The sequence below is a fragment of the Calliphora vicina genome, chromosome 3, assembly GCF_958450345.1.
Source record: "Calliphora vicina chromosome 3, idCalVici1.1, whole genome shotgun sequence".
Lineage (NCBI taxonomy): Eukaryota > Metazoa > Arthropoda > Insecta > Diptera > Calliphoridae > Calliphora > Calliphora vicina.
In genome coordinates, this window is record NC_088782.1 from 69,345,475 (window position 1) to 69,357,945 (window position 12,471).

Below are 12,471 nucleotides of genomic sequence, written 5' to 3' on the forward strand. Positions count from 1 at the left end.
ATTTGTAAAGCTCCTTGCTTTGTTATTAAAATAAAATATAAATCGTTATTAAAATAAAAACAAGTGGGATTTTAATTTAGTATTTTTTGATTCCTATTATTAAATTATTGTTGCTTTTTCTTAAACAAATAAATTAATTCACACATTATATCAGATTGACTCAATAAAGAAATATACTGAAAAAAAGAAGAAAATAAACGAAATGAGTTCTATCGTCTGACGGGAAAAATAAAACTCCTCAAATGAGTTTTATTTAATGACGGCTAATTAAAACTCTTTTTTTTAGAGTTTCAACAGAACTTTTATTTTTTCGTTGAAAAATATCTGTTATCTGTGGATTTGAGATCGTTTTTTTTAATATCACCCTAGATTCGAAAAGAGCACTTCAATCGATCGAATCGATTGGTATATGACAGTATATGTCTCCGTTGAATCTAACATGGAGAGTTTTTAAGTCTAAATTTTCTGGATAGCCGTTATTTTAATGTTTTTGGTGTTCAATTGTTATTCACTAAAAATAATGTGTTATTGCCTTTTTACATTAATGATAACTACAGAAATTTGTATTTATTGAAAAAAATAAAAAAAATTATAAATTAAATTTTTATTCTTTGATCTAGCTCACCAAATACACAGTGCAACACGACAAAAATAACCATATTCGGACACCACAACATGATAAAAGACCAACAAAAAAGACCCGTGTCTCACAGTTTCGCCCAAATTCATTTTTTTTATGGGCCCCCAAAGAAATCGATTTCATTTTTACAAAAAGTGATAATTTTCTCTGGCCCATATCTTGCAAACAGATCGGAATTTTGATTAACTCTCTGAGGCAAAGTTGTAGCCCTTGTCATAAAGAACAAAAATTGTGAACATATATTATTTTTTAACGTATATATGATATATTGGGTGGCGGGGCATGGTGTAGTGGTTAAAGTGCTTGCCTACAAAACCAAGCACCCCAGGTTCGATCCCTGGCATAGGGGTGGTTTTCATGGTTTTCGAGTTTTTAAAATTAACCTCCCTCTAAACAATCCATCCAAGAAGAACATCATGGAAAAGGTCAGGCAGACCGCCACCAACCCCCTGGGAGAAAAAATACACAGAGGACGTTGTTTCTAGGCAACGACAGATGCAATCTACATGGGAAATACGCGAAAAAAAAACTACTTCAACAATTCGTATAAGATGGAGATGTTTTGTGGAAGCCAAATGCCCCCAAGTGGGGTAATGAAAAAAATATGATATATTGAGAATAGATTTAGGTTCATCTGATGCCTCCAGAATGAGGATTTAAATGACTATGAAAATAAAAAAATATTTTTTTTTAAATTTTGCTCAACACTGCAAAATACTTTGAAAATTTTGGAAATAAATGGAATTATTTTCACAACTATTATGCACTTTAGCTCATAGTGTCAGAGATTAAGTCATTAAAAAAAAACTAAATTTTAAAATGTTTTAGTTAATTGTCTATTATGAGAATATATAATGGCATTTAATCAAGCCATAGTTCCGCTAGTTAAGTTTATCAAATATTTCAATAAAACCATTTCAAATGAAATACACTTCAGCATTAATTTAATCAAATCTAGCTTAGTTTTATTGAATCTAGTGTTTGCTATTGTAATGTAAAATGTACAGGATTCGACAAACGTTTTGCCACAATATCAACCTGCAAATTGACAATGGTGCAACGTGGTATAGTTGCCATTGACTTACTTGTCAAATTGCATCAAATTCCGGTGAATAATATAACCGTAAGTACTAAGTTATGTGTAAATGATTTTTTTTTATAAAATTTGCGAATTTCTAAATGAACGATTTGGTTTTTATAAATCAGAGAAATTTGTTTATTTTTTCATATACATATTTTTTATGTAAAAATTCCGATCTTCAACAACATCGGTCGAGAACTCTCTGAGTTAGAGGGGGTCAAAATTTAACATTTTGGCCAAACAGGAGTTTTTTGTCATCCATGAAACGTATTACCTATTTTCCATAGCAAAATGTGTCCCAAATAGTTTAGATAGATATTTCTTCAATCTTTCGAAAAAAAATTAAAAAAAAATAAAAATGTTTGACATTTAAATTGTCCTTGCATGTAGTTTTTTGCAATTTATAACATATAACCTTCTATTACAAAAAAAATTAAAATGAATTTTAATCTTTTCTGGAATATTTTATAAAAAATTTAAAATCTTTTCTGGAATAATTTTAAATCCTTGAAACAGAAACATAAAAAATCAAAATTTTAAAAAATATTTTATTTTACTTGCTATAAAATTAATTTTTCCACAAATTTCAACTTTGCTAATCCATAAGTAGGCAGGTAAAAGACGTAGAATCCTTTTCAAACCCTCATTTCATAGGTCGATCAATTTCATAGGTCGATTAGATAGATTTTTTTTTAAACAATTTTTAAGTAAAATAATAATTTTTGTTAGACATTTCTTCACTTAATGATAATTAAAAAAGCGTTAGTCTGATGTTATTAAAATAAACTTAGAAAAGTTGAGATTTACATAACCTTTAATCCATTTATATATAGCGTTTCAATAGGCTCAGTAGTTTCGGAGTTACAGTAACAAATTGAATCAAAAAATATATTTTTTACGTGAAAATAGCAAATTTTTTTGTTTTAAAAAAATCATGAAAAATCGAAATCCACAGAAATTGTTCAGATTTTTGCTTTATTGTAAAGCCACATATAATAGCAACAAAATATCGATCATAAAAATCGATGCATCCTTTTCGAATTTATTCACAATTAAGTAAATTCGCTCATTTTCACAAAATTTTCCGTTTTTATTTGATATACATAAAATTGAGTAGTTAATGTTCTTCTTTCGATTGATTGAATTTTGAAAACGTTTTCCCCATCCTATGTATAAATTTGCATATATATATTGCGTTTCAATCGGCTCAGTAGTTTCGGAGTTATAATAACAAATTGAATCAATAAATATATTTTTTACGTGAAAATATCCAATTTTTTTGATTAAAAAAATCATGAAAAATAAAAAATGGCAAAAATTTTTCAGATTTATTGCTTTGTTGTAAAGCCACATATAATTCATTTTTACTATTGCGGTAGCAAACTATTAAACGCTCATAAATGTGCGAACACGCTGAATAGCTCTTCTTTTCCAGATGACTTTTTTGCATAATGTTTTTTAGGAAAACTGTATCCACAAACAGGATTATCCCAAATTATAGTATCAGTATTTATTAGAACTCCTTAAGCCATTTTATTTCATTCAAGAAATGTTTGCGATAACAGATACATCATCATTTTATCCTCAAATAAAGACTAGAGTCATTCAGCTTACAAGTATTAATAACAATGGGTAAGAAAGCTATAATATTATTGTAAAACAAGTAAGAAAGTATGGTCGGTCAAGCCCGACCATATAATACCCTACACTGAGTAAAAGAGCAAAAACATTTTTCTTTTAAAATTTCAATAATTTATATTTTTGTGTGATTTTCGGAAGTGGGCCTTATATGGGGGCTATGACCAATTATGGACCGATCGTAACAAAATTTGGTGACATAAATTTTGTATATATAAAACTTATTTGTAGCGCAATTTGTGGAGATACATTTATAAATTAAACATTTATGACCGATAAAGTCCAATTTCGGAAGGACATTTGTATGGGGGCTAGGTGAAATAATGGACCGATTTCAGCCAGTTTCAATAGTCCTTGGTCCTTGGGCCGAAAAAATAATACGTACCAAATGTGATCGAAATATCTTCAATATCTGTACTCTGCGGACAAGGTTTACATGGGACAGCCAGCCAGCCAGCCAGCCAACCAGACGGACGGACGGACATCGTTTAATTGACTCAGAAAGTGATTCTAAGTCGATCGGTATACTTTAAGGTGGGTGTTAGACCAATATTTTTGGGCGTTACAAACATCTGCACAAACACATAATACCCTCCCCACTACGGTGGTGTAGGGTATAAACAGTCCGGATTTATTTTGTTATGTTTGCGGCCAATATATCACGACTGCTAGGTTATCTGGTTATAAGGTTATAAAATTTGAAATAATCCCTGTGTGTCGTGAACACATATGGAATTGTGGCCAAAATCGTAGTATCGGATACTATGTTCCACAGTGAAGCATATCCCAGATAGAGCGTTGTGCATCGATCAAAACAAATAGTAGTCGGTTGGGACACGGTCTGGACTATTAAGCGGGCGAGGCAAAACTTCCCAACCACTTCATACTAAATACTTTTTAACAGGTATTGCACCAAGTGGCCGAGTGTTGTCATGATGGAATATGGATGGTTTATTTGGGGGCGATCATTTTGAATGGTTGAGATGGTTTGAGCGGTCCAAGAGTCGAGATTTTGACACTGATCTTTCAGTCTTCAGTGTCAAAATAGGAATTTGAATCCCCTCCAGAACCGAAAAGGTTTCATATAAAAAAAAATTAATAAAAATGAACAAATGGTTGACCTGGATCCGCGTCTGACTCATTGTATTTACGGTGATAATTTAACTATTTTTAGAACCCAACAGCAATTTTTTTAACGATTTTACTTTGTACCAGATTAAGTCATTAAAGAATCCATTTTATACGTATTATTTAGTTAATTGCATATTATGAGAAAATATAATGGCATTTAATTTCCCTTGTTAAGTTTTAAAAAATATTTCAATAAAAGTTTTATACTTTATATCGACCTCTAATAAACAGCAGCATGGATTTAATAAAATTTTGCTTAGTTTTTTTAAATATAGTATTTTTAACTCATGGTGCTTTTAAACTTACAAATTTTAAATGTACTGAATATGACAAACCATTTGCCACAATACCAATCTGCAAATTGACAATGGTGCAACGTGGTGTTGTCGCCTTGGACTTACATGCCAAATTGCATCAAGTTCCGGTGAATAATATATCCGTAAGTTAGAAATATTTTTATTAATTCTAAAATATACATGCCTATGTGTGTATGTATGTATTTAGTTTATACTTTCTATTTATCATTTAGTTAAATTTGGAACTAATGAAGAAAGCCAGTGGATATCGGCCCTTTTTGTACAATGTATCTTTGAATTTTTGTCAACTGATGAGAAACAGAAAAAAATTTCCACATGTGAATATTATCGTTGCATTATTGTCAAAAGCTTCGAATATAAATCATACGTGTCCTTATGATGTGAGTATTCAATTTATGTAATTTACATATTTCTGTGTATGGCACAATTTATATAAATCTGTATTTAAAATTTAGCATGACATCATAGTCAGGCGTTTAATTTTGAAAGATGAAATGTTTCGAATACTACCTGTGCCCTATGGTGATTATTTATTAAATATAAAAGTAGCTGTGTATAATGATTGGAAGACATGGGTCCAGATTTATGTTAATGTGCACGAAACAAGAAATTGAAAAAAACATTCAAAAAGTAGCTAAACATTTTATTTTTAATACGTTTTTAAATGTTCTTTATTCCCATTTAAAATATTCTTGGGGAACAAGCTATGAGCGGCATGGATCCTGGCCAACCATTATGGGGGGGGGGCGTTGGTTTTGATGAAAATAAACTTTTTTTTCCTTTTCTATATTAAAATTTCTCGGTTTTCCTTTTTTCATCAATATCCAGCCCCTCCCTCACTCCTCGATCGGCGCCCATAAATGTTTACATAATATTAAATTAAAAAATCTTCAAATTGCATTGGTTATTAATGTTAAGAAATATTTATTGGTTTATAGCGAAATATTGGAAATCTAAAACATAAGCTATTTTATATATCTGAACTTAAGCTCACTTAACTACGGGAATAAGTAATTAAAATTAAAAAAAAAACGCTAGAGATGTTAACTGTATAACTATTAATGTATAAATAATTTCATTTAATTTGCTTTTAATACAGTTTAATATTATGGGTAAAAATTTATTTGTTTTAACCCTCTGTGCCAATTATCGCATTCGCACTACATTAATGTTTAGCTTTTATTTTGAAACATTTGTAGAGTATAAATTTATCCATAGTATGGCCCATTGGGAGCAATGACCTTTTCCTATCTTTCTGTTTCTTAAAATATGGATTTCGAGCCAAAAGAACTGCTCATCTTTTGAGGCCCACAACGAATCAAGCCAATATCGGAAGTGACGCGTTTCCCAAAAAGAGCGTTTTGCATCGACCGGGGCACGTTATGGACTATAAAACGAGTGAGGTTAAACACCTCAACCACTTCATTCTAAATACTTTTTAACAGGTATTTCAACATGTGGTCGAGCGTTGTCATGATGGAATATTACGGTTTCATGTCTGGCCGCATATTCTGAGAATTTTTCGGTCAATGCTGGCTTCAAACGATTCAGTCGCGTTCGTTATCGGTTCCCTGTCTGGTCAGATTTCTGCAGCTCATAATAGATATGACCCTTTAGCTCCCACCAAATACAGAGTATTACCTTAGCGCCATGGATATTTGACTTTGGTGTCGATTCGGCTGATTAGCCGGGCCATGTAATGATTCGGTGCAAAAATGATTTTCTCTTATAGCGTTCAAGCAGCCTTTCAGACATGCAAAATAGTTTTTCAAGGTCTCTCGATTTCAATTCGTATGGTACCCAATTTTGCCGCTATTGGATAAATCCTGCTGCTCGCAAACATTTTGAAATCACTGCTTGAATGATTTTGCAAGCTCTTATTGAGTTTGACAACAATCTTCATGGAGTAATGCTTCCAAATCTTGGTCTTCAAACTTTTTTGGCTGGCATGGGTGATCTCTGTCTTAAATGTCAAAATCAACCTTTCTGAACCGCAAAAACCATATCTCGCACGTTCCATCCGTAGCACATTCACCATAAGCTTTGGTGAGAAATCAAGAAGTAAAGCAAAACTTTCCGCATATGACGCTTTGTAGGAAGCAAAAACAAACATTGTTTACACTATAATGTTAAATAAGTAAGTGAGACCCCTTTCACACTAGGCAATTTAGTTGCGCAAGTCTATTGCCATTTTCTTCGTCTTAACCCAACATTACCTCTGGCATCTACAAACACAAGAGACTTGAGCAACTAAATTGTCTAGTGTGAAAGGGGTCTGAGTATAAATGACAGACAAGTACCCATCAAAGTGACATATGGGCAATTCCAAGAGAATCGCTACCACGACTGAAAACACAAAAACCCTTGAAACTTTCTTTCAAGATGATTTTGACTCTGATTGTTTATTTGCTATTATCAAATTGTTTATTGAAACCGAATGTATATTTTCTATTCACTTTTTTAGTTTCTGTATACATATATTTACAGAATATATATGGTTTTATTATTTATCTGTCGCGTACGGTATGTCACGTACGATATTAAATTTTATTTATGACAAAATCATCCAAGGATTGTAAGAAATTAAATGAAAACATAATGCCTCTCACGATTCTAATATTTTCGCATATTTCTACATGTACCTCAAAATGAGTTCCGTTTTATGTCACGTACGATATACCCTTATTTCGCTCAATATTTTGGACAACAATATTTCGAAAGAACTTTTCATTATTTTAAAATATAGTACCCTCTGAATGGAACATAAAGACCAAATTATTTTTCAGATACTCTTATTTTGGCAAAATCTATTCCACTCTATAGGCGTACAAATGTCACGTACGATATGAAATTGCCCATAAAAGTTATTAAAAACAAACATCGCGTTCAAAAGATACGCCAGCAATTTTAAATCATACACCAAATATAATTTCACCAAATGTGACCGATGTGCGCATCAGAGGGTTAATTATATTTATCAAAAAAAACATTTGAATTAGATTGCATAATTCAAAAGAGGATTTATTACAAACACTATCCACATCCAAGAGATAACATGTATTTAAAAATGCGCTATTTAGTTTTGCTTAATCTAATAGTTTTAACTCATGGTGATTTTAAACTTACAAATTTAAAATGTATAGAATTCGATAAACCGTTTGCCACAATACCCATCTGCATATTGAAAGTGGTGCAACGTGGTGTAGTTGGTTTGGACTTGCATGTCAAATTACATCAAATACCGGTGAATAATGTTTCGGTAATTGTAAAACATGATAAAGTCAAAGAACAATTACTTTAGTTTTGCTAATTTAGGTAAATATAGCCCTATCAAAGCGGGCCAGTGGTTACAAGCCGTTCTTGTACAATGTATCAGCTGACTTCTGTAAGTTAATGAAGAATGGACAAAAGAAATTTCCGTTCATATATTGGTTTACGACACTATTGGGCAAACAATCGAACATCAATCATACATGTCCGTATAATGTGAGTTCATACATATTTATTTTAATTAATTTATTATCCACATACATTCATTTGTTAATTATAGCATGACATTATAGTCAGACGTTTAATTTTGAAGGAGGAAATGTTCAAAATATTGCCATTGCCCCAAGGTGATTATTTATTCGATGTTAAGGTTGGTGCCTATAATAACTGGAAGGCATTGATTAAAGCTTATTTTACCACGACTAACTAAGACATTTCTAAAATATTTAAAATACATCAGCTGCACTTTATAATGTTTAATTTTAGTACATACGAATTTGTATGAAAAAACACAAAATGATCAATTGGTGAAAAATAAATAAAAAATAGCTTTTCCGAAGCCTCCGGACAACAAATAGATTCACATGTCAAGTCAAAAATCATGAGCAAAATAGAGACATATTTAAATGACTGAGATATGCATAAGCAAAAACCCACGACAAATAATTTCGATTTTTTGCCTGGAATTTATACATGAAAAATCAAAATTTCTATATTCGACTTTGTCGAATCTTATACATATTGTTACGATGTTGCCTTTTAAAAATGGGGGTTTATTTCCTTTAAATAAACCGGAATCGTTTGATTGCAAATAAAAAGCAGTTTAGTAGTTTAATTTGTAACAACTCTTTATTTATTTAAATTTATACAACAACACTCAGTGTTGTTCACGCCATTTTTCGTGAACCTTCTACAATGATCTTAACGGACAACTATTATATTAGAATTCTAGAGCTTTCGCTGTTAAGTTCGCAGCTTAAACATTCAGTGTTGCCATACTTTCAAGCAATGCTAACAACCATATGCTATCAACATTTTTGATAAGTACACGCAGAGAAAAAATATAATTGGGCATGGTTACAGTAACCATTTAAATAGTGTTACAAGATTTTTAACAATATTATAGTCACAGTAACTATTTACATGATTGTGGTAACCATAATATGGTTAACTTACGATTCACATGATTGTATCAACCATATATATGGTTACAGTAAACCAATATATGTTTGTGGCAACCATATTTATGATGAATAATTTTATCATAATATGTTGTTCTCAGATTATGATTAAGCCGAGAGCAACATAATATAATAAGTCCTTCATCATATGAATGGTTGTCACAAACATATATGTATTTGTTTACTGTAACCATATATATGGTTGATACAATCATGTGAATCATAACTTAACCATATTATGGTTACCACAATCATGTAAATGGTTACTGTGACTATAATATTGTTAAAAATCTTGTAACACTATTTAAATGGTTACAGTAACCATGCCCAATTATATTTTTTCTCTGCGTGTAGAAGCTCCTACTGATGGAAATGTTTACAAACACGATGAATGTCAAATCGTTAGTGCAAATTCGTAACAATATGTACTTTAGGGTGGTCCTTAATAAACAAATGTTGGATTTTGGCCAGTATCACCCCCAGTTTGGTGAAAATTGGTAAAAAAAATCATCCTGAATAAATTCTATATAAATTGGTTGGGGTTAAGACGTCCACAAGTCCTCTGAAGTTTTGGGATGCATTTACAAGGGAAAAAATGGTATTTATTTAAGTTTTTGTAAAAACTTTGACATTAAAAATTACTTTTGCAATTTAGTTTAAAAGAATCGAAATGTGTACGTAATTGTCGTTCTAATGAGATGTAAAAAACAGAAATTGGTTAAAAAATTTTAAAATTATTAAAAATTTCCCAGGTCATTAACGTGTCTCAGGCCCCTAGAACAAGAAATGTAGGAACAAAATTAACATATTTTGAAAATATTAAAATAAAAGTTAATTTTTACTTAAAATATATCCATATTTATTTGTCTATGAGTTTTTGGCTTCGTAGGATACTGTTAGCCTATTCGCAGGTATGACTAAAAAACAGGATTTTCAAAACTACATTTTCAAATTTTAAAAAATGTTAATCAAATTTCAGAACTTTTCTAACATCTTATTTGGGATTTATTGAGAATTACATCAGTTGAGAACGGCAGGAGGACCGATTTAGACATGAAAAATTGACCACGCCCACTTTTTCCGATTTATCCAAAATCGGAAAACGGCTGAACGGGCTAATTTTTTTTAAATGTTCATAGTAATCCAATTTAAGTTTTTACTGAAAGAAAAATTGATTACGCCAATTTTTTTCGATATATCCAAAATAGCATTACGTCTGGACCGATTTGGCAAATTTTTTTTTAATGCTCGCAATAGTCCGCAAAAGTTTTTACAGAAATAAAATTTATCCACGTCCACTTATTAAATACATCTGCAAAATACATCGATCTGTGATCACTCATATTTCTGACCAAAATTCGATTACTTCTATAAAAACTCACAATATCTTAAATCATTAAAAACTTGGCCAATAAGCGTTTAATCAAGAAAAGCAGCTCGATCTGTGATCACTCATATTTCTGAACAAATTTCAATTACTTATATAAAAACTCAAAATATGTACATTGATTTACATGTATTCTGTTGTTGCAAGACTTTAGTCCAGATAATTCTAAATATACTCTGAAAGTTTTAATATAATTGGAAAACGTTAAACCTTAAATCGTGAAGGTTAAAGGTCAAATTTGTCGATATTTGGAATTTCTAATTTAAAGATAACATGAAGTCTAGTATTTATAATAACAGCACAAAAATTTAAATTAACCCTAAATGGCACTTGGGGTTAAAATGACCCCAAACTTTTGAAATCATTAAAAACCTTGACAATTTGCAAAATGCCGTTGCCTAAAGGATGGTACGAGGGCGGATAATCCATGACCTTTTGAATTTCTGTCTCTTAACTGTCAACAGGCATCTGTCAGTTGACTCCTGTCAAAATTTGAACAACCTGCGTCTCTTAGTTGGTGTTTGACAGCCACTGATAGCAGACTACCTCGTGACTTGAGGATAAAATGAAAAAAAATATTTAAGTGTGCCCATTAGGCATTATTTTTTGCGTAAAAAACCATCACTCAAACAAAGGCTAAGCTTTATAATAACTATGGGAACTCTACACCATCAATTTCAAAAAAAGTAGTTTACTGAATTTCGTTGTGGCCGTACAAGCTCGAAAGATACCGAACTTTCTGGTCGCCCAGTTGAGGTCTCTACACTAGAAACAATTGAAAAAAATTACGATATGGTGTTGATATATCGGAGATAGAAAGTGCAAGAGATTGTGGAAGCCATAGGCATCTCACATGGCTCAGTGGTTGAATAATCGCTTGGGTATGCGAATAATCGCTTGGGTATGCGAAAGCGTTCCGCAAGATGGGTCGCGTTTGCTTACAATCGGGTGCACAAAAGAGTGCACACATGTGCAGTTTCCAAACCAGAAATTAGGTTACGAAATGCTCTCTTATCTACTATATCCTTCGGATTTAGAGCCAAGTGAAAATTTCTTGATTCCAAACCTGATGAATTGGCTCGGCGGAAAAAGATTTGACTCCAACGATGAAATCATCGCATAATCAAATACATGTTTTGATGACCTCGACAAGTCAGGTTAGCCCGACTAATTTTTCTTAAAATTTTCTAATAGGGGTAGATTTGAAAAATAATGTGTCGTCATATTTATTAAAATTTTTTTGTAATCGTCTACGCTGCGTGAAATTTAAATTTTATGTCAGTGTTCGATAATAGGTTTTTTGTAAATATTTTACATTTAATTTATATAATATTTGAACTGTTTTGATTTTTTTTTGTTTGAATTCTATTTAATTGCAAGTTATTAAATTTTTCTAAATAACAGACGATTTCAATTGCGACTTATGGCGCAGCGTCATGGATTAATTAATTTAATTGTTTATAAACAAAAATCATCAATAAAACAAACAATTTTTCCGGTTGTTTAGTTTTTGAAAAACAAATGTTTTTCAATACAATATTATAAACTAATTTAGCGTCCAAAAGACAACATGAATTTAATAATATTTAGCTTAGTTTTATTCAATCTAGTATTTTTAACACAGACACATTTTAAATTTACCAATTTTAAATGCACAGAACTGGATAAATCCTTTATCACAATACCAATATGCAAATTGAAATTAATACAAAGGGGAGTAGTAGCCATGGACTTGCAATTTAAATTGCATAAAATTCCAGTAAATAATATCACGGTAAGTGAAAAATATCATTTGATTGCATTGAAACAATTTAGATGAAAATATT

General features: G+C 31.2%; 2 protein-coding genes across 3 annotated transcripts in view; one reads left to right on the top strand and one right to left on the bottom strand.

Annotated features, from left to right (window-relative positions):
• Positions 1–12,471, bottom strand: part of LOC135953381 (capon-like protein) — a 501,555-nt gene that overhangs the window by 293,539 nt on the left and 195,545 nt on the right. The window lies entirely within an intron of this gene.
• On the top strand, positions 4,858–8,507 carry LOC135953773 (uncharacterized). The gene is made up of 4 exons (XM_065503777.1): positions 4,858–4,929; positions 7,824–8,066; positions 8,123–8,293; positions 8,358–8,507. Exons 1-4 carry the CDS (start codon positions 4,858–4,860, stop codon positions 8,505–8,507), a joined length of 636 nt encoding a protein of 211 aa, XP_065359849.1.

Coding starts and splice junctions, on each gene's coding strand:
- LOC135953773 (XM_065503777.1), top strand. CDS start 4,858: ATGGTGCAACGTGGTGTTGTCGCCTTGGACTTACATGCCAAATTGCAT. Junction 8,067..8,122: donor TACCGGTGAATAATGTTTCG/GTAATTGTAAAA, acceptor TTGCTAATTTAG/GTAAATATAGCCCTATCAAA. Junction 8,294..8,357: donor ATCATACATGTCCGTATAAT/GTGAGTTCATAC, acceptor TGTTAATTATAG/CATGACATTATAGTCAGACG.